Here is a 22826-nt window from a genome sequence, read left to right on the forward strand (position 1 = left end):
CAGCCAAACTGCATTTTGAGAAACGGTAACTGCTCAGAGTACACAAACTAAGGTGTAAGTTTGGGTCCTACGTGTGGGATGCCATCAACTAGAGCGGTACATGGACCAAGGATACCTCTGCCCAGTGGATAAACGTCCACAGAAAAGTACACACCATGAGGAAGCAACCATAGTCAGCATCGAGCTACTAGACCGAATTCTCAAGTCAGCATGGCGCTTACAAGAAACTTTCAGAATCAGTGGCCAGAAGATTCAACTTCTGAGAGTTGCAGAGAGGAAGTGGGGAAGATACTGGATTTTCGTGTATTAAGGGCTGGTTGGCTAAAGCAATTATTTAATAAGAGATGTTTGTAGTCCTATCCTGAGTTTGTAGAGTAGTCATACAGGTTATATATAGCAAACAGCATCTTTTGGAGATACTGCATATTCTGTTACAATTACTTTTACTTTTAAAAGTTGCTTTGCTCCACATGGAAACTTTAAAAACAATTCAATCAGTCCTAACTGCCATGAACTAGATAAACTGATGGAAGCTCAAAATAACACAAATTAATGTTAAGACATTAATTTAAAAGTAACTGTAGAAGATAATTTTTTCCAAAATATTTCTGAATATACAATTCTGAATGAAAATTCTGATGTAGCAACACAGAGCAACAATTCCTTCATTAAAATCTTACCTTTCCACAATCTTACACAGCCATCATCTCCCGAAGATGCTAGCACTGTTCCTGTTATATTCCAACTCACTCGCCAGACCTGGGAATTATGATTATCAAACTGAGCCACTATATGGATTTCAAATTTTGTTGGTCCACCAGAGGAAGTAAGTTCTTTCCTATTAATAAAAAAATTTTTCCTGAGAAATGCTGATTAAAGATTTTATACACACACACACAGAGTTTTAATTTAATAAATACAAATGGTCTCACATACTTACCATATTATTTTATAAAAATGTGCATATCCACAACCACCACCTTTCCTCCCAGAGGCCCCCCACCCCCGACCTTAACTCATTGAGAGCTGGGCCATGTCATCTTCATTTGACTCCCCAGCACCTGGCATGATCCTACCACATAAAAATTATTCAGTGATTATTTCGTGGAAGGAAGGAACAACAGGGTCCAACTCTTGATTTCAGCTCAGGTCATGATCTCAGGGTTTTAAGATCGCCCCGTGTCTATTCTGAGCTGGGTGTGGACCCTGCTTAAGATTTTCTCTCTCCCTCTCCCTCTGCCCCTCGGGGCTCCACCCACCCACTCTATCTCTTAAAAAAGAAAAAAAAAAAGAGAAAGAAAAAGAAAGAAAAACAAAAGAGGATTGTATTTCCTCCAACAAGATTGAGAAATAAAATAACGTAACAATTAATTTTAAAAGGAAAGCAGTAGGAAGGGAAGAATAGAATGGGGAAAGGAAGGAAAAAAGGAAAAGAACTGAAACTCACAATTACAAAGTTAAAGCATGAATAGGTTACTCACAAGAATGTCTCGTGCTAATTTAACTGTCCCTAAGTAAACTGCCACCTCTCATTTGTTCAAACATTTAGAGTACCAATTATATTTAGAGGACCCAATTCATTGTATCAACCTAAAGAAAATGCAATTAAGAAAACATAAATCTCCTGTCTTTATTCAATTCCCCAACCCCAAAACTAATAAATTCATAGATAAAATGTTCAATAAAGAATCCATTTTTCAGATCACAGTTGTCTCTTCACGCTTCTCCAAAAATGAAAACAATCATGAGTTAAGAGCATTTTTAAATTAGTAATTGCTTCAAAAACTCACCTCACAGGCTTTAATGTAAAAATTCTCACATCTTTGGTTGCTACGGCCAGAATGTGGAAAGACCTTCCCAAGTTTGGAGCAAAGGCAATGTCATGGACAGGATCTGTGACTGTCATGAGGGTTTCAGCTTTTGCATATTTCCTAATGAAAAAACAATTTAATTAAAATTTTCAGAAGTGAAAATTTTAAAAAATCCACATTATTGAGGTACCTCAATTTTTTTCATAATGCTCACAATGAAGCAGTGTTTACCTCTGCAGTATATAGTATGGCCAAGGCCTAACCCCCAGACACTGAAGGTGACCTAATTCAGAAAAAGAGTTTTTGCACATACAATAAGGATTTCAGGATAAGATCATCCTGGATCATTCTCATAAAAGACAGAAAAGGAGAAACAGAGAAGGCATGGGAAGACAGAGGGAGAGATTGGAATTACGCAGCCACATGCCAAGGACCTCCCGAAGCCACCAGAAGCATGAAGACAAGGAAGGACTGTGGAAGAAGCACGGCTCTGACCACACCTTGATTTCAGATTTCTGGCCTCCGGAACTGTGAGAATAAATTTCTGTGTTAAAACATTAGTTCGTAGTAATTTGTTATGGCAACCCCGGTAAACTAATAAAGCCCCCAGGTTTCTTTCTTTGATTTTATAAGTTTAGCGTAGAACAGTTTAATAAAACTTTAATTAGAATGAGATCCTGATTTATCAGCCATTAATATCTAATTTCAAGAAAAGGGTAATTGAATTCCCTAAGTACTTGAGTATAAACTGAAAAATGAAGCTGGTAACAGGAGGAATGGAATTTTTTTTAGTGGGGATAAAGGAAGCTATACCAAAGTCTATTTCATCCCTACAATTCTATGTCTCTATCTGCAAAGAGAGAAGAAAACAATGAAGGCGACAATAGATAAGAGTCTTCTATTACGTCTTTCTACGTCATCCATTGAATATCAGGGACAGAAGTGAAGTACATAACCCTGTGTGTAAGAGAGGGAGTTAGAGAGAGGTACCTACCTTACCCTCCTCTGAAATACTGGTGTTCCCAACATTCCATGCTTGGCGTTCTTTTCACCCCAACATTTTTCTCAAATGTCTCCAAGCTAGAACATGCCGCAATGTTCTCTCCTTGACCTCTTCTCACCCTATATGACCACCCGGAGTAATCTAATCTACAGCCTTGCTGCTTCTACTCTGTGGTCCTGACCCGTGTTTGATCTTAGACAGATCATTTTACTTCGTTGATCTGTTTCTTCATTTGTAAAATGGTGCTAATATAAAAGCCACCTACTCTACTCATATGGTGATTATTAGTGAATTTCATAAAATATGTGAAAATGCCTTATAACCTATGTAAAGGCAGGCCATTTGTATCACTATGAAGACCAGATCTTTCTTATATTTTCATTAACCAACAGAAATAAAAATATCCAATACTGGTTAATTTGACAAATGGCTCCTGTGTACTAAATGGTGTTACTACTTACAGGAAAATCAATTAGGTACTCATCACTGGATGCTACATAGTCCACTATCACATACCCTCTATGTTATGTAACATGTTCACTCTACCTAAGAACCTTCAAACAACTCTTACTTCAAAGAACCAGACCAAAAAAAAATCCAAAAATGACTGAACTTAAAAAAAGGTCTGATAACTTCCAAAGTCAATCCCAAACACACTCATACACAGACACCACTACCTACCCAATGCCACTTCCTGGCCATATGTAGAAAATACCAGGCACTTGCTATTTGACTCCCTTGCAGCTTAAGCATGGTAAGTGACTCAATTTTGGCCAGTGGGACCCAATGAAAAAGCCTAGTAAGATGCTTCCCCAACATTTTCTCTCTCCCTAATATAAAGAGACATGAAAGCAAATGCTCTTCTTTGCATCTGGATGCAAAAACCTGGATATGCTCTTATGATCTAAGAGGGAGCTGTCACCAACACACTAAGTATGACGGAAAAAAAAAAAAAAAAAAAAAGGAAAATACCAAGACCTTAGATGTCATCACTGCACCAAGTGAGCCACTTAACTAACCCCAAAACTGCTCTGTTGCCAGGCTCCTTGTTATAGGAAATATTACAGGGAATCCAGCTCCAAATCTAGATTTCTTCTGCTAGCTAAGAGACTCCTTTGGATTATCTTTATCACTGAATTCTTTTAAGTTTTAGGTACTTTCTATCTGCCCTGTATTTTCTTTCAGAACTCCAAGTTCTTTATCCCTTTACTCAAATATTACTTATGAAGTACTTTTCTTTTTTTTAAGATTTTATTTATTTATTTGATAGCACAAGCAGGTGGAATAGCAGGCAGAGGGAGAGGGAGAAGCAGGCTCCCCGCTGAGCAGGGAGCCCGAAGTGGGGCTCAATCCCAGGATCCTGGGATCATGACCTGAGCCAGAGGCAGATGCTTAACTGACTGAGCCACACAGGTGCCCCTATGAAGTACTTTTCATTCTCCTATGTTTTAGAAATTGTCCACCTTTTAAATTTTAGACTTATGCCTCCAAATTCATTCTGTTCAGCTGAAGCTGAAAGGCATTACTTTAACAGTATTAACTCTTCATGAAGCCTCCTTAAAATATGCTATTAGGGGCACCTGGGTGGCTCAGCCCGTTAAGCCTCCAACTCTTGGTTTTGGTTTAGGTCATGATCTCAGTGTCACTGGATCGAGCCCTGCATCACGCTCTGTGCTCAGCGGGGAGTATGCTTGAGATTCTCTCCCTTCGCCCCTCCCCTACTCATGCATGTGCACGCTCTCTCTCAAATAAATAAATCTTTTTTAAAAAATGTTTATCTGGGGCGCCTGGGCGGCTCAGTCGTTAAGCGTCTGCCTTTGGCTCAGGGCGTGATCCCAGCGTTCTGGGATCGAGCCCCGCATCAGGCTCCTCCGCTGGGAGCCTGCTTCTTCCTCTCCCACTCCCCTGCTTGTGTTCCCTCTCTCACTGGCTATCTCTCTCTCTGTCAAATAAATAAAATAGAATCTTTAAAAAAATAAAAATAAAAAAAATAAAAAATAGAAAATGTTTATAGGGCACCTCAGTGGCTCAATTGGTTAAGTGTCTGCCTTCAGCTCAGCTCATGATCCCAGGGTCCTGAAATCAAGTCCCGCATTGGGCTCCCTGCTCCATGGGGAGCCTGCTTCTCCCTCTGCCTCTCATGAATAAATAAATGAAACCTTAAAAAAATGTTTATTAAGGGGCGCCTGGGTGGCTCAGTCGTTAAGCGTCTGCCTTCGGCTCAGGGCGTGATTCCAGCGTTCTGGGATCGAGCCCCACATCAGGCTTCTCCGCTGGGAGCCTGCATCTTCCTCTCCCACTCCCCCTGCCTGTGTTCCCTCTCTCACTGGCTATCTCTCTATCAAATAAATAAATAAAGTCTTAAAAAAAGTTTATTAAAAAAATGTGCTATTAATGTTGTTCATAGCTTTAATAGCTTAAAAGGTTACAAAAGCCTCAAAAAGTTCGAGGAAGGTTCCTATAATCTAGAACTATGTTGGCCAATACTGCAGCCACTAGCCACGTGTGCCTATTTAAATTTAAATTTATAAAAATGAACAAATGCAGTTCTTCAGCTGTAGCAGCCACACTGAGCTTCCACAGCTCCATGTGGCTGGTGGCCACTACATTAACTGGCACAGGCACAGGGCATTTCCATCAGCACAGCAAGTTCTACTGGACAACACTGTGTAATCTTCAGAGACTCTCCGAAGAAATCAAGAATCTGGGAAGTTAGAGGGCTGGTATAAGAACCCCTCAAAAACCCTACTATCATTCTGAATTGCAGAGCCCAAAGGAATTAAAATACAGTGGTCCCCCCTTAGCCAGTCTTGCTTCCCACGGTTTGTTACCCAGGATGAAACTGCCATCCAGAAGATGAGCCTCCTGACGTATCATCAGAAGTTCAGCCTAACACTATGTCACATGCCTACATCATTCCCCTCACTCCATCTCATCACGTAGGCATTTTATCATCACACATCATCACAGGAAGAAGGGTGAGTACAACACAGTAAGATATTTTTAGAGAGAGAGAGAGAGCGTATCATATAACGTTTATTTATAGTGTATTATTTCAATTCTTCTATGTTATTATTAGCTACTATTGTTAATCTCATACTCTGCCTAACTTATAACTTTATCATACGTATGTATGTATAGAAAAAAATACAGTATATACAGTTTGGTACTATTTTAGGTTTCAGGCAGTCACTGGGGGTCTTGGAACATATGCCCTACAGATAAGGGAGACGACTATAGTTCTTCTCTTCTGCTTCTGGCCCTGCCCAATATCTGACTCCTAGACCCAAGATTGTTGTCTAGCACATGTTAAGCCCACCTGATTAATTGATGGGTGTTACTTTCTCCTTTAAGACTCTGAGTGCACCTCTTTACAGCTCTCAGAAGTGTTGCATGTATCTCAACATGACACAACATAAATTTTCCATCACGTGCTGCTACACTCTACCCAAATCTGTCTTGTTTCCAGGTGTCCTTATTTCAAGAAATTACATACCATCTATTGAACTATTAAGCCAGAACCTTGAAGATCATCTCAATAGCTTTCCCCCCATTCTTCACCTTCTACATCCAGTCATCAGATCCTATTGATACCATTTCTTCAATTATTCTCCAATTGCCCACGTCTCTCCATCCCCATTGTCACTACTCTATCCCAAAGCCAGTATAATCTCCCACCTGGACTGCTGCCCTTGAAAATACTTTCCATACTTACGAAGAGTTAAAGTACCATCCAAGCCTATCATTCCCCAACTTAAAAACCTTTCAATGGCTTCACATTATCCATTAAATAAAACCTAAACATGGAACACTAGGTCTTATAGACCTAAGCCTTGTTTATTTCTCACCACACTCCTTCTTGCCTATTACGTTTCAGCTACAATAAAAATACATTGGTTCTCTCTTGTTCACGTACCTTATCATATGTAGTTTTCTCCATTTGGAAAGCTTTGCCCTCTTTGGCTAACCTTTACTCATCCTATAAGTCTCGTCTGGAGTGAACCTTCCTGGCCCTCTCCCCCCAGGTACAGTAAGCCCTTAACATCCTGATCCTCCCAGTTTATAAAATTCATCACCACTTTTTACTATTTTTGTTTGTTTTCCCAGTGAAATGGTACATACTGGAGAATCAGTCACCTTCTCCTCTACACTATTGAATTTTATATTATCAGAGCCTAGCACAGAACCTGGCACAGCACAAATTGGTAAATATGTAATGAATCATGCATAATTCAATGAGTGAAGAAAGAAATAACATTTTAAAAAATTAAATGCAATTTGGAACAATAATTAAAACCAAAGCAGTACTAACCTGGTATTTTCATTATATTCAAAAATCTGAACCTTGGCCATTGCATTTGGACTACTGTCATCACTTCCTACAGCTATCATGGGGGAATGAGCACGAGAGCTGGAAATGAAGAGTAAAAACTATTTTACATAATTATCAAATTAGAGAAAAAACTATTTTACATAACTATCAAGTTAATATACATCTAATTCACAGAATTAGAAAAACCTGGCATCAAGCAGCTCTACAACCCACAAATAAGCATGCCACTACCATGACTAGACTCCCTGCCACACCATCTGACACAGCCACATCTTGGGAGGCTATGTCCTTGAGAATCCTCAACATGGGGACAAATGATACCATCCTTTTGCTAATAGACAGTAATTTTTTTTTTAAAGATTTTATCTATTTATTTGAGAGAGAGAGAGAGAGAGACAGCCAGCGAGAGAGGGAACACAAGCGGGGAAGTGGGAGAGGAAGAAACAGGCTCCCAGTGGAGGAGCCCGATGCGGGACTTGATCCCAGGACCCTGGGATCACGCCCTGAGCCGAAGGCAGACGCTTAACGACTGAATCACTCAGGTGCCCCAACAGACAGTAATTCTTGAGGCGCCTGGTAACTCAGTTGGTTAAGCAATCGACTCATGATTTTGGCTCGGGTCATGAAATCAAGCCCCATGTCAGGCTCTGCACTCACCGCAGAATCTGCCTGAGATTCTCTCTCCTTCTCCCTCTGTCCCTCCCCCTGCTCATGCACAATCTCTCTCGCACTCTCTCTCTCTCTAAAATAAATAAATAAAAAATCTTAAAAAAAAAAAAAACAGCTCTTTTCCCAAAAGGTTTCAAGCATTCAGATTAAAAAAAAAAAAAAGGACAACCAAGAGGTCTTGGAATTTTTCTTCCTGAAAGATTTGGTCATTAACTATGAAATGAGACGTAATCCTATGGTGACCGATTCATGGCAAAAGGATTTTAAGTGCTTTATACAAAAAGGAGAAACCCTGATAGAAGAAAGAAAAGTAGAAAAAGATCACCCCTCAAGAAGGCATGCTCCCACATGTCATTCTCTTCTCTAGATTCATTTGTGGTCAACTTCATTTTTAAAAAGGCAAATGGTAATAAGAGAATGAACTCTACTGAAATGAACTCTAGGTTAAATTATTCTTTTTATTTCTATGCCTAATTACCTCAATATTGATTTCTTTTGCCTCCCTCATCCAGATTAAGTAATATCCCTATGAACATGACCCCTTGTTTAACCTCTGACCTTGACACCGTCACCTGCCAACCTCATAAAGCTGAAAACAGAATGTGGTAATTTTAAAAAAAGGTTTAGTTCTTTATTACTAAAGCTTTACTAGCACTCTAAAACTGGCAGAGAGAGGGACAAGAGGAACAAAATACATTAAAGTGCTCCATCACCAAAGTCAAGTCCTCCTGCAATTCAGGGGCACCCCAGGCTGCCAATTCCCTTGATTCCCTTGGTTTACACTCCCTACAAGGAAATTCTGCCAACACACTCTACCTACTCAGCTGAAACTCATCCAAGCCCCAGGTAAGAGAGTGAGCTACTAAGAAAACAGAGCACCTAACGGGAGAAAAATACCAATACCGGTTACCAGCCATAAATACTACTCTTTTGCTCGTAACCACAAAAAGATAAGCAAAGACTAACATACAAGGAAACCAAGATGCATGAAAATGAAGACCAAGGTATACAAATGGATCTCTGAGAAAATAGATACAGCCAACCCTCATCATTTGCAGGTTATTTGTAAACTGGCCTGCTTACTAAAATTTGTAACCCCCAAAATCCAATACTTGGGAGCTTTCATGGTCACTCATGAACATGCCTGGAGCGGCTCTGCAAAAAAATGAGTCATCTGACCCATGTGTTCCATGCTGAGGTCAAACAAGGTGAGGTTCTGCCTTCTTATTTCAGCTCTCACACTGAAAACAAGTGTTGCACTCTATTTACCACCACACTTTTTGCATTTTTGTGCTATGTGTTGACTATTTCACTGTCTAAAATGATCCCCAAGCATGATACTGAAGTGTAGTCTAGTGTCTCTAAGCTTAGCAAGAAGGCTATGATGTGCTTTATGGAGAAAATACTGTCTTAGATAAGCTTTGTTCAGGCATGAGTTTTAATCCTGTTGGCAGAATCAGCAACATATGCTACATAAGGTATCTTTAAACACAAACACTCATAAAACAAGGTTAAGTATTTATCAGTTGACAAAAAAGTGATCAAAGGCTCATGGGAATCTCATATCTCCACAAGGAGTAAAATACTCAGTTGTCCCCTTGCCAGTTATAAGCAACGTAACAAAATCTTAGAAAATAGGTGAATGGGAGGTAGAAGCAAAGTAAGTTAATTTCCTTTGTTTTAAAAGAAAGAGGTGAGCCTGTATCTAATCTAAAAATTGATAAAATGGATATATCGTTTGAAATTATGATAATTACCACAATAACTAAAAAACCATCATTAACATTCCCATAAATAAGATAATCTGGCGGGCTCAGTCGGTGGAGCATATGACTCTTGACCCCAGGGCTGTAAGTTCGAGCTCCATGCTGGGTGTAGAGATTACTTAAATTCTTAAAAAGAAAAATAAAAGATATCTATCTAGTCATACCTTGAGAAATGGAAAACTGTAAATGTGCTAAATTCATCTTTCGTATAGTGAGTATGGGTACTGTTTAAAGCTAACAGAGCGAGAACTAGGGCATAAGTAAATCATTTATAAATATAATAGCAACTTGGGTGCCTGCCTGGCTGGCTCAGTTCAGAGAGCATGCGACTCTTGATTTGGGGGCTGTGGGTTCAAGCTCCATGCTGGGTGTAGAGATTACTTAAAAATAAAATCCTTAAAAATAAATAAATAAATAAAATAAAAATATAATAGCAACTAGCAGAATTAAAATCTAAAATCAGAACTATTAAGAGCATTTTTAACAGGGAGGGGAACTTTTTACCTTTCATTTTATACTCTTCGAGATTACTTGAAATTTTTCCCCTTTTTTTCTTTTCTTTTTTTTTTTTTAAGATTTTATTTATTTATTTGAGAGAGAACACGAGACCACAGTGGGGGAGGGTGAGCCACCCAGGTGCTCCTGAAATTTTTTGTCTACCATGTGATTCATTATTCTTCAGACTTTGAAAAATAATTTAATAGAAAGCAACTATGAGGGGCACCTGGGTGGCCCAGTCAGTTAAGCGTCTGCCTTCAGCTCAGGTCATGACTCCAGCTGGGGTCCTGGGATCGACCCCCACTTCAGGCTCCCTGCTCAGCAGGGAGTCTGCTTCTTCCTCTCCCTGCCCCTCCCACCCACTTATGCTCTCTCCCTCTAATAAATAAAATCTCAAAAAAAAAAAAAAAAAGCAACTATGATATAGTCAGAGTCACACTACACAGCAGTTAAAAATAAGGTAACACTATATATATATACTAATACACGGGAAAATACCCACAATGTATTTGTAAATGAAAAAGGCCAATTTCAAGTAAGGAGAATGTGTATCTACACATGTCTGCGTGTTCTCCATCTACCTTTACTTGACAGTATACACGTGTGTGTTGGCATGTATCTGTGTGTTTAAAAACACATTAAACATGTATTTGTATATACAAAAAGCCGAGAAAGTTGCATACCCAAATATTTACAAGGGCTGGCTTCTCCTATGGAATAAAAAGGGGACAAGAGACATGACAGGGTGAGGGTAGATTAAAGAGAATTTTTATTCTACATAACATATATTTTTAAAAATAATAAACATGACTAAGAAAAATATTTTAAGGAAATTAAACTATCAAATGCTTAGCTTAAAAATTACTAACTTGTTTTACTAGGATTACAGTATCGGATTTTCTGTGTAAGCTTACCTTGAAGGGTTCCAAGAAATACAACTACAGCTTAGCTTACATGAAATTTCATGCTGCAGAGACCACTGGCTGAGATTCATAACATCTGGCGCCTCATATATTCTTACTATACCATCTGCCGAACAGGTTGCTAACATAAGACCCATATGCTTAGGAGCAAATTTCACATCAGTAACGGATGTTCTGCTATCCACTAGAGTTGTCCTCTTAACCTGAAAAAAAAAAAAATTATATACAAAAAGAAAGGATGGTAGAGTGGAAAGAACATCGGCTCTAAAATCACACTGCCATTTTACTAGGTATATAACCTTGAAATGTTATTTAAAAACCACATGAGGGGCGCCTGGGTGGCTCAGTCGTTAAGCGTCTGCCTTTGGCTCAGGGCATGATCCCAGCATTCTGGGATAGAGCCCCGCATCGGGCTCCTCTGCTGGGAGCCTGCTTCTTCCTCTCCCACTCCCCCTGCTTATGTTCCCTCTCGCGCTGGCTCTCTATCAAATAAATAAAATCTTTAAAAACAAAACAGGGGCGCCTGGGTGGCACAGCGGTTAAGCGTCTGCCTTCGGCTCAGGGCGTGATCCCGGAGTTATGGGATCGAGCCCCACATCAGGCTCCTCCGCTGTGAGCCTGCTTCTTCCTCTCCCACTCCCCCTGCTTGTGTTCCCTCTCTCGCTGGCTGTCTCTATCTCTGTCGAATAAATAAATAAAATCTTTAAAAAATAAAATAAATAAAATAAAAACAAAACAAACAAAAAAACCACGTGGGTCTCAATTTCCTCCAGACAGTTGGAAAACCATAATAAATTCGTGATCTATAATTATTCCCTTTAAAGTAGAATAAAGTCTGCCTTAGAAAATTTAACCTTATTAAGAGTAAGTTCTCTCCCTTAAGCAGACCAGTCACTAAACTAGAAAGTGTTTGAATTTTAATATAGGTAGTTTTGTCTCACAAAGTATGCTGCAAGGCGTAAATTAAATGATTTAAGATTCTTTAACAGTAAAATGGAAAGCATGCAACTTCTTCCTTCAAACATAAATGCCAGTTAGCCCTACTTGGATCACTACCATCCACTCTAAGAGAAGGCGTTTTAGAGACCAAGAGAATGGTACAAAGCTGGCATTGTGATAATTACAGAATGCCAGCAGAGCATGTTCAAGCTACTTTCTGGCATCTAGATTTACGACTGAAAATATCAACAAAATTCAGAAATCAGCACTTTCCTGTCTACCGTTACTAAAATACATCTTAAGGAGTCTCAATATTAGAAGAACATCACATAAACTCCAAAGACTGCATCCTTGCAAAGTTTTGTCTATAAACACCACTGAATAATCAATACCAATACAACTGCTGAAATAGTAAATGTATTAACGACAGCTGATTTAACTAAATACAAATAAATATACAGATGTCCCCTGCTTTTCAAAGGTTTATGTTACGCCACTTTGCTTTTACAAAGACCTACTTTAGTACCTTTTTCGCTAACCAAAAGAAATCTGAAGAGGATATTTGCTTTTGCAACAAGAGAAAACAGCATTCACCATTTGTTTTGCAAGTCATTACAGAGGCAGCAAGCACCCTATATATAAGAATGGCAGCACCCAGCTCCTTCCCTGGGAACTACAGGGCATCTCAGTATCCAGCCTCAATAGCTTTGAACTGCGTCTGCAAGCACCTGTGCTTTATCTTGATTTATACTGTACAAACATTAGCAAAGTGTGTCCTAAGGCATCAGAAAAGCCTAAAAGAGGTTATTTTTTGGTTCAGGGACACTCAAAAATTTTTCCATGTAAGTTAGTACTAACTGATTCTCTACTTTATGCCATTTAAGCTTACAAAAGTTGTCCCAAGAATGCCCTACGTTCATATACAGTGGGGGAAACCTTTATCTCTAAGTTCAAATAAAAATCCTTTCTATGCCACTACTCCTCAACCCAACCTACAGTATACTAATTGACCTATCACTGTTAGAAAACTCCCTCCAGGGGCGCCTGGGTGGCACAGCGGTTGGGCGTCTGCCTTCGGCTCAGGGCGTTACGGGATCGAGCGTTACGGGATCGACCCCCACATCAGGCTCCTCTGCTATGAGCCTGCTTCTTCCTCTCCCACTCCCCCTGCTTGTGTTCCCTCTCTCGCTGGCTGTCTCTCTCTCTGTTGAATAAATAAATAAAATCTTTAAAAAAAAAAAAAAAGAAAACTCCCTCCAATTATGTACATTTCCCTTCTCTCCTCCACTCAAGCAGGTGTTTGCCATAGGGAGGCCCTAGGGAAAAGGCAATGAGATCAACCCCTCCCAACATTAAAAAAAAAAAAAATTGTAAGGGCACATGGCTGGCAACTCTAATTCTAAAGGTTGTGAGTTAGAGCCCCACAGTGGGTGTGGAGACTACTTAAACCATCAATCTTTAAAAAAAAAAAAAAAAAACACTGTAAAACTGTGAATAACATGCAAGCTACAAAACTAGAGTAATTAAAAGAAAATGAAAATGGCATTAAGGAAAGACACATAGGCCAATGGCACAAAATTCATTCCAGAAATAAACCCTCTCACTATATATGGTGAACTGATTTTCAATGAGGATGCCAAGACCATTCAAAGGGGAAAGGCTGTGGTGTCTCTTCCAACTGGATGGGGGCCCCCTAAATGTGGGGCAATACAATTGGGTAGAAGCCTGAAAAATGGGCAGTAAAAGGGTTCACCCCAGGCAAAACAAAGGAGATAGATATTTACCGAATACATAGCAAGGGAGTGGCAGGCAGCATAGAAACTGTCTGCTAGGAGGCATTGGTTGGGCCTGTATTTAAAGGAGGAAGATAAGGAGGTATGGGGACTTCTGGAATTCTCCCTTTTTTGGTAACTGTGCCAGGCTGTAAGTAGCCCATTGGTTAGCTCAGGCCTATGGATATTTTGAGATGCGTGGCCTTTATGGGCCTGTTTGTACCCAGCCTTGCTTTACATTCCATTGCTCAAGCCTACTTCCTAAAAGCCGCCTCTACAAAGAGCAGTCATTCCAGTAATTCCAGTAAAAGATACTGGGGGAGGATATGTGTTATGGTGAGCACGGTGTATTGTGTTAGACTGATGAATCACAGACGTATACCCCTGAAACAAATAATATATTACATGTTAATAATAAATAAATAGATACTGGGAAAACTGGATATTAACATAAAAAAGAATGAAGTTGGAAATGCCTGTCTGGCTCAGTTGGTAAAGCATGTGACTCTTGATCTCAGGGTCATGAGTTTGTGCACTGGGGGTTAGAGATTACTTTAAAAAAAAAAAAAAAAGTTGTTGTACACTTACCTTACACCAGACACAAAACTTAAGTAAAAATGAACAAAAGACCTAAATGTAAGAGCTAAAATTTTAGAGATGCCTGGGTGGCTCACTTGGTTAAATGTCTGCCTTGGGCTCAGGTCATAGTTCCGCAACAGGCTCCCTACTCAGCAGGGAGCCTGCTTCTCCCTCTGCCCGCTGCTCCCCCTGCTTGTGCGCGCAAGCTCTCTCACTCTCTTGACAAATAAATAAAATCTTGAAGAAAAAAAAAGCTACAATTTTAATACTCTTAATATAAATCTTTGGGGAAAGTCTTTATGACATTGGATTTGGCCATGATTTCTTGAATATGACACCAAAAACACAGGAAACAAGAAAAAAAATAAACTGGACTTCATGAAAATTTTTAAATTTTGTGCATCAAAGGACACTGTCAAGAGAGAGAAAAGGCAACTCACAGAATGGGAGAAAATATTTGCAAATCATCTACCTGACAAGGCACTAATATCCAGAATATAAAGAACTACATACAACTCAACAGCAAAAAAAACAAACAACCCAATTTTAAAAATGGGCAAAGGATTTAAATAGATATTCCCCTAAAAAAGTAAAGGACTCTGGTACCAATTCCAATTCGGGGGGTGTCAGAGAGGGGATAACCCCCCAACAAATAATTCTCACATAGCAGCAGGCTGTCCAAGAATTCAACTCTACTCTGACACTATCTACCCAGAAATAGCATCAGACTCCACAGGTTAAGGGTTCCATCCTGTAAGACTTCCCACACTTCAGAAACCTGAACAGCTCTCAAACTGCAGACAGGCAGTCTGCTTATTAGTTAGCCATTTATTATAAAACGATATAACTCAGAAATAGCCCGATGAAGAGATGCAAATTGTAAAGTAAGGGCAAAAGCATGAGGAGCTTCTACACCCTCTGTAGGTCTCCCACTCTCCCCACATCTCCACATGTTCACCAACCCAAAAACCCTCTGAACCTATGTTCTCTGGGGTTTTTATTGAGACTTCATTACAGAGGCATGACGGAGTAACACATTGGCCATTGGTGACTGATTCAACCTCCAACCCCTCTCCCCTCCCCAGAGGTCAGGGGGTGGGACTGAAAGTTCCAGCCATCTAATCACATGGTTGGCCCCACTGGCAACCAGCCCCCATCCTTAGGCACTTTTCAAAAATCACCTCATTAACGTAACAAAAGATACTTTATCACTTTCAACCTTTCGAAAATTCCAAGGGTTCTGGGAGCTGTAAGCCAGGAACTGTGTTAGGAAGACCAAATACATATGAAAAATGTATTTCTTATAATCAAAACATTGCAAAAAGATATATAAATGGCCAATTAGCACATAAAAAGATGTTCAACATCAAAAACCATTAGGGAAATGGAAAAAAAAAAACCCTCTACAAAATTTCACACCTACTAAGATAGCTACAATGGAAAAACAAAAACCGCAAACATTGGCAAGGATGTGGAGAAACTGGAACGCTTGTGCATTGCCGGTGGGAATATAAAATGGTACAGCCATTCTGGAAAATAATTCAGCAGTTTCTCAAAAGTTAAACATAGAACTACCATATGAGCCAGCAATTCTACTCCTAGGTACATACTCGGAAGAATTGAACCCAGGATCTCAAACAGGTTCATAGGAGCAATGTCAGTTAGCTAGGATGCGATGGGGAAGTTACTCAAATAAGAAGGCTGAAAGAAAGAAAAAAAAAAAAAAGCTGAAAGCTGTCAGCAAAGGGGAAGAAGGGAAGGGACAAAAGCAGGGAAGGAATATATTTTGTTTTGAAGAACCAACAGTTCCAACCAACGAGACCCCCAACTAGGTGTTTTCACCTGATAGTTCCTTAGGTGGGCCACTTCGAGCTGTACTGGAGCTGAGGACACCACAGAGGCCCCAAACCTGCAGCTCATTATATTAAGATCTTCTGTGGGGGGAGTTTTCTGCCATTTTTTGAACACAGATGTACACACTAGCATGTTGACATGCTAGGCATGTGCAACTGAACCAAAGTATTTATGCAAGCTCCCTGTCCCTGCCCCCTATATACTTAATAAAAGCTTCCTGTACCAACCCCATGCAAGACAGTGCTTTGACAACTATCTCCTCATCTCCTTACTTGTAACAAATAATAAAATGTTTTTTACTTTCAACACTTTCTTGGGTTGTGTTCAATTTGATGCACCCCAAGTGGCAAATCCCTTGAGTTCAGTTACAGCATTATTTACAATACCTAAAAGGTAGGAACAACCCAACTGTCTATCTACAAATAAATGGACAAACAAAATGTGGGATATACACACAATGGAATGTTATTCAGCCATAACAGGAATGAAACTGATATATGTGACAACATGGATGGAACCTGAAAAGATTCTGCTTCGTGAAATAAGCCACATAGAGGACAAATACTTTATGATTCCATTTGTATGAGGTACCTAGAGCAGTCGAATTGATAAAAAGCAGAACAGAGGTTACCAGGGGTTGGGAGAATGGTAGGAGGAGGTACTATTTAATGGTAAAGAGCTTATGTTGGGAATGATCACGTTTTGATACAGATTTGGTGATGTATACACAGCATTGTGAATGTAATTAATGCTACTGAACTATACACTTACAGTTAACATGAAAAATATGTACATTCTACAATTTATAAAACACAGCAGAAAAAAAGAGCAGTATTGATAACATAAAAGCATTAGTGTTGGAAGAAACGTGGAGAGGACTGTTAGGAACAGAGAAGAAAACACTGTATTTATATCCTTAAAAACGCACAGAATATATCCAGAAGAATACAGAAAAAATTTATAATGGTTGTTGCCTCTAGGAAACGAACTGTGCGGCCAAGGAGGAGGAAGTAGTCACTGTATACACTCATTTGTACATTTTGCACTTTATACCTTGTACCGGATTATCTATTACAAGAAATAAAGAGGGGAAAAAAAGAAAATATTGGAATGGGTCTTAAAGGTAATGTAGTTCAATTCTCTCACTTTATAAATAAGAAACTTGACCAGTACACACACTATACTCTTGTTAAAATTCGAACATCCAATCAGGGAAGAGCTAGAGTAAATAGCAGAAGCAGATAAGAAGAGCATATTTTATAAGAAAGCAAAGGTAACCACACAAGAGAAAAAACAATTTTTCAATGGATTTTTAGAGGGCACTCATTGTATGACAAAGCAAATACTACAGATTCATCATGAAAGTTATAATTAAACAATGCCATGAGTGCTCCTCTATACCACTTCAGGCCCAAGACAAAATTAAATAAACAAGGAAGAGAAAAACATGGAAGAGAAAAAAATGGAACTGGTAAATATAGAGAGAAGTGGTAACATCTTTTCAAGTACCTGAAGCATTCTTGGAAAGACTGACAAGGGTGCTCATGCACCCCTCTCCCCATTCTGCCCTCCCAACCCCTGAAAACCCACAAATGTCTCACCCAATGACTCTGTCCTCGAAGTTTATCGTTGGATTCTCCTACTATTTCTTCCCACACAGCAGCTGTTCGGTCAAAAGAACAAGAAGCCAAAACCTGTCCAAATTCAGGATGGGCCCATGTCACACGCCACACAGATCCACTATGTGTCTGAGGAATTATTAAAAAAACAAAACAAAACAAAAAACTGACTTTACTCATATTTCACACATATAAAATTTTACTTGAGGAAACAGCACAGATATTTTTACTCCAGTAAGAGCAGAAAGCTAATTTCACATTTAAATAAATTCTAGAAATTTTTAACTTTTATTTTATTTTTTAAATATTTTATTTATTTATTTGAGAGAGGGAACACAAGCAGGGGTAGTGGGAAAGGGAAAAGCAGGCTTCCCGCTGAGCAGGGAGCCAGATGAAGGGCTCAATCCCATGGACCCTGGGATCATGACCTGAGCTGAAGGCAGATGCTTAACGACTGAGCCACATAGGCACCCGAAATTTTTAACTTTTAGAAGATATTCTCTATTTAGGATTATGGGCTTCTGGAGTCAAGTCTTTCTAACATTCTACTAATAAAGAAAAATCCAGACGGATAAAGTTGACCTCCTACAGTGCTAACAGAGCCCTGCTTCCGAGTTTAGCCTAAGCAAGGTTTAAAAAAAATATCTACCAGTCCACCTTTTTTTTTTTTACTTGCAAATTCTCTCTACAGGAGAGAATCTAACAAAATAAATAAGACTAATCAAAATTATTGGCTTCCAAAGCCTAACAGTACATAGAAACTGTAGCAATAAAACACTTACATGATTCCGATACCTGGCTAGACAGTGAACTATTCCAGGAAAAGAGGCAATGAGTGATCAAATTTAGAGAGGCCCAAATCCTTGTATTCTGAGAAAATAATTTAAAGCTCAGTAGCATTACCTTTAATATTTGAAAAATGCCAAATTACTATTCTTCAATTCTTCATGTTGACCAAAAAACAAACAAAAAAAAGGGAACAGATAGGTCTTAAAGCATTTCACATCCATAAAATTTCATTTGTGCTTTCCAGTAAAGACACAGTATGACAACAAGCATCCACTAATGGCATCTAAACGTCCACCAAAAATGTTAATCAACTTTGTTTTACGCTTCTGTATATCTAACACTTTTACACTCAATAATCTCAGGACACTTTTGTAATTGTGTAATTTCTACATGGTAAATATGTCATCCAAAGGTATACTTTGCACCCTTATTTTTTATCCTTTGTTTTGTCCAGTCTTTTTGTCTCACTTTTAATTCTTATTTATACAAGCTATCAGGTAAAAAATGCACTAGAGCAGTGAGATTTTGTTAAATATTAGATTTCCAGTAAAGCACAACCTAAACTAAGAAATAAAGATTACGCAGAGATATTCATCAAAATAAAAAGGAAACAACTGTATTAGCTATCATCAGTTGAACAAAACAGGGTATATTTACTGGTATATTTATGTTTTACTGATATATTTATTTTTTTAAGAGGCTTTAAAAACCTACCAAAGTATTTATGAACTAAGTTGTTAAACTAAAAAAAGCAAGAAATAAGGGCTTCCTTTTGGAGTGTTATAGTTTTGGAACTGGACAGAGATGGTAGTTGTACCAACACTGTGAATGTAGTAAATGCCATTGAACTGTTTATAAAAGATCAAACTACTAATACATACCTCAACATGAATGAACCACAAGGAAAAGGGAAAGTAGCCAGACATAAAGAACTACATATTGTAGAATTCCACTTACATGAAATGTTTAGAAAAAGAAAAGTACAGAGACAGAAAACAGTTCAGTGGTTGCCTAGGGCTTGGGTGGGGATGGGGATTGACCCCAAAGAGGCAGAAGGGCAATTTCAGGGTTGATGGAAGTGTTCTAAAACTAGACTGTGGTGACAGCTGCACAAGTATATAAATTTACTAACATTTGTTGAACTATTCATTTAAAATTGATGACTCTAATGGTATGTAAAATTCTGAGTACAGCTGTTTTTTAAAAAAGGAACAGAACTTGCACAAAATATCACAATTAAAAATATGCAGGGGCACCTGGGTAGCTCAGTCAGTTAGCTGTCCAACTCTTGATCTCAGCTCAGGTCTTGATCTCAGTTTCGTGAGTTCAAGCCCCATGCTGGGCTCCACACTGGGCGTGGAGCCAACTTAAAAAATATATATGCAAAGAAAAAAGTAAGTAATAAATACTAAATGCTAAAAAGTTATATTAGAACGCTATGGAATTGCACATTTTCCTACTCTCAAATTTTCTGAAGTGTATTTTTGTGACTTTAATAGTTAAAAACATAAGATACTTTAGGAAAAGAAGTATACATTTTACGATTTTCTCAAAGATGATAGCAAGTCACTGATGATACCAAATAAATAGCAAACATCTGAATTTTTTTAAAAGCACGGTAAAAATACTAACCTTCCAGCTAGCGGTACAATGCCAATCCCCACTTTCACTTTTATCCCAGACCTATAAAAAAATAAAAGACATATTTTATTCCCACATATTCCTACAAACATGAAGACATTAACGCTAACACTAAAAACATTAACATCAGTCTTAGGGCAAAAGAAGTGAACATAAATTCACAAAATAACCACCAATAAGTAAACATTCAGTCACATACTAATGAGAACCTCGGGAGTGCCAGGCACCAGGCTGAGCACTGAGGGGTCAAGGAATCTATGCTCTCATAGGTAACAGAGACAATTACAGTTGCAGTCAAGTTTTGTAATTGTAGTAGTCAGTCAGCTAACATCTGCCTTTGGTTCAGGTCATGATCCCAGGGTCCTGGGATGAAGCTCTGCATGGGGCTCTCTGCTCAGCGGGGAGCCTGCTTCTCCCTCTCCTTCTGCCTGATGCTCCCCCTATTTGTGCCCTCTCCCTCTGTCAAATAAATAAATAAAATCTTTTTTTAAAAAAAGGAAGAAATGATAAATTCCTCAAAAAAATGAAAAATAGAATCATCACATGATCCAGCAATTCCACTTCTGGGTATACACCCAGAAGAGATGAAAGCAGGGTCTCAAAGAGGTGTTTGTACACCCACATTCATAGCAGAATTATCCACAACAGCAAAAATGTAGAAGCAACCCAAGTCCACTGCCAGATGAATGATAAGCAAAATGTAGTATTTACAATACATATTCAGTCTTGAAGGGAAGGAGGGAAGAAATTTTTGAAGAACTACATTTTGCTTATCATTCAGCCTTAAAAAGAAAGAACACAGTTTCCAACATGTGCAAACTTCAAAAGACACTATGCTAAGTGAAATAAGCTAGTCACAAAACAGACAAATATTGTATGATTCCACTTCTATGAGGTACCTAGAGTTGTCAAATTCATAGAGACAGAAAGTAGAATGGGGATTGCCAGGGGGTGATGATAGGGAGAATGGGTACAGAGTTTCAGTTCTGCAAAATGAAAAGTTCTGTAGATAGATGGTGGTGATGGTTGCACAAAGATATGAATGTTCTTAATACTACTGAACTATACACTTAAACACGGTTACAATGGTAAATTTTATGTTATGTGTATTTTACCACAATTTACAAAATTAAAGAAAAAATAATAATGCCTATCAGGGATAATGATCCTATCAAATTACTACTCTAGCAGTGTAAAATAGTAGAACCTTGGAAAAGGCAATCTGCCAATTATTCACAAAAGCTTTTAAAATATTCACTAGTTTCTCTACTTGAATGAGGTTAAGAAAATCATTGAGGGGCGCCTGGGTGGCACAGCGGTTAAGCGTCTGCCTTCGGCTCAGGGCATGATCCCTGCGTTATGGGATCGAGCCCCACGTCAGGCTCCTTTGCTATGAGCCTGCTTCTTCCTCTCCCACTCCCCCTGCTTGTGTTCCCTCTCTCGCTGGCTGTTTCTATCTCTGTCTAATAAATAAATAAAATCTTAAAAAAAAAAAAAGAAAGAAAATTATTGAAAACACATGAAAAGCTAAAGTAATGAAGATTTTCATCGCAACAGTACTTCTGACAGACAAAATCTACAAAATAGATTAAAAGATTCAATAATAATCAGATAAGGAAAAAATGTTTGGCAATATTCAGATAACAGACGTTAATGCAATATTTGACAAGTGGACAGATAAATGGATAAACAAAATGTGTACACATACAACAAAATATTAGTTTTTTAAGATTTTATTTATTTGACAGAGAGAGACAGCGAGAGAGGGAACACAAGCAGGGGGGAGCTGGAGAGGAAGCAGCAGTCTTCCCGCTGAGCGGGGAGCCCGATGTAGCGCTCGAACCCGCTGGGATGAAGACCTGAGCTGAAGGCAGACGCTTAACAACTGAGCCACCCAGGTGCCCATCAATCTTTTTTTTTTTTTTTTTTAAGATTTTATTTGTCAGAGAGAGAGAGCACACTGGCACAAGCAAGGGGAGCGGCAGGCATAGGGGGCGTGCGCGGTAGACAGAGGGAGAGCAGGCTCCCTGATGAGCAAGGAGCCTGACTGGGAACTCAATCCCAGGACCTGGGATCATGATCTGAGCTCAAGGCAGACCCTTAACCTACTGAGCCACCTAGACGTCCCAATATTATTCAACCTTAATGAAATTACGATACATGTTACAAATACGGATGAACCTTGAAAACATCATGGTAAATGTAATAAACCAAACACAAAAGGACAGATATTGTATGGTTACATTCATATGAGATTATCTGGCATTGTCAAATTTATAAAGGAAGGATTAGAAGTGACCAAGGGCTAGGGGCAGTGGGGAAGAAATCACTGTGTAGAGTTTTAGTTTAGGATGAAAAGAAAGTTCCAGAGATGAAGAGTGGTGATGGCTGCACAACAATGGGAATGTTGTGCTTAATGCCATTTAACTATAAAATATACTTAAAGATGGTTAGTTTGCCACACTTAAAAAAATTTTTAAGTGATTTTAAACCTTTTAGTAATTACAACGCTATAGTTACTCCATGGATTTGACGATATTATTTTTCAAAAGGGAATTTATGTATGCATGTATTTGAGAGAGCGAGTGTGTGTGTGTGAGGAGAGGGGCTGGGGGGGGGGGGGGGGGGGG

At 38.9% G+C, this 22826-nt stretch overlaps 1 protein-coding gene across 2 annotated transcripts in view; it reads right to left on the minus strand.

The window, feature by feature from the left end:
• Window positions 1-22826, minus strand: part of SEH1L (SEH1 like nucleoporin) — a 28336-nt gene that overhangs the window by 4240 nt on the left and 1270 nt on the right. For both annotated transcript variants that reach the window (XM_008702114.2, XM_008702115.2), the window contains exons 2-7: window positions 20188-20238; window positions 17749-17895; window positions 10995-11206; window positions 7127-7225; window positions 1791-1931; window positions 681-838 (exon numbers count right to left, since the gene is read on the minus strand). In XM_008702114.2, the coding sequence (XP_008700336.1) occupies window positions 681-838; window positions 1791-1931; window positions 7127-7225; window positions 10995-11206; window positions 17749-17895; window positions 20188-20238 (808 nt within the window). The remainder of the gene's footprint in view (window positions 1-680; window positions 839-1790; window positions 1932-7126; window positions 7226-10994; window positions 11207-17748; window positions 17896-20187; window positions 20239-22826) is intronic.

Source organism: Ursus maritimus, unplaced genomic scaffold (genome assembly GCF_017311325.1).
Source record: "Ursus maritimus isolate PB19 unplaced genomic scaffold, ASM1731132v1 scaffold_33, whole genome shotgun sequence".
In the NCBI taxonomy this organism is placed as follows: domain Eukaryota; kingdom Metazoa; phylum Chordata; class Mammalia; order Carnivora; family Ursidae; genus Ursus; species Ursus maritimus.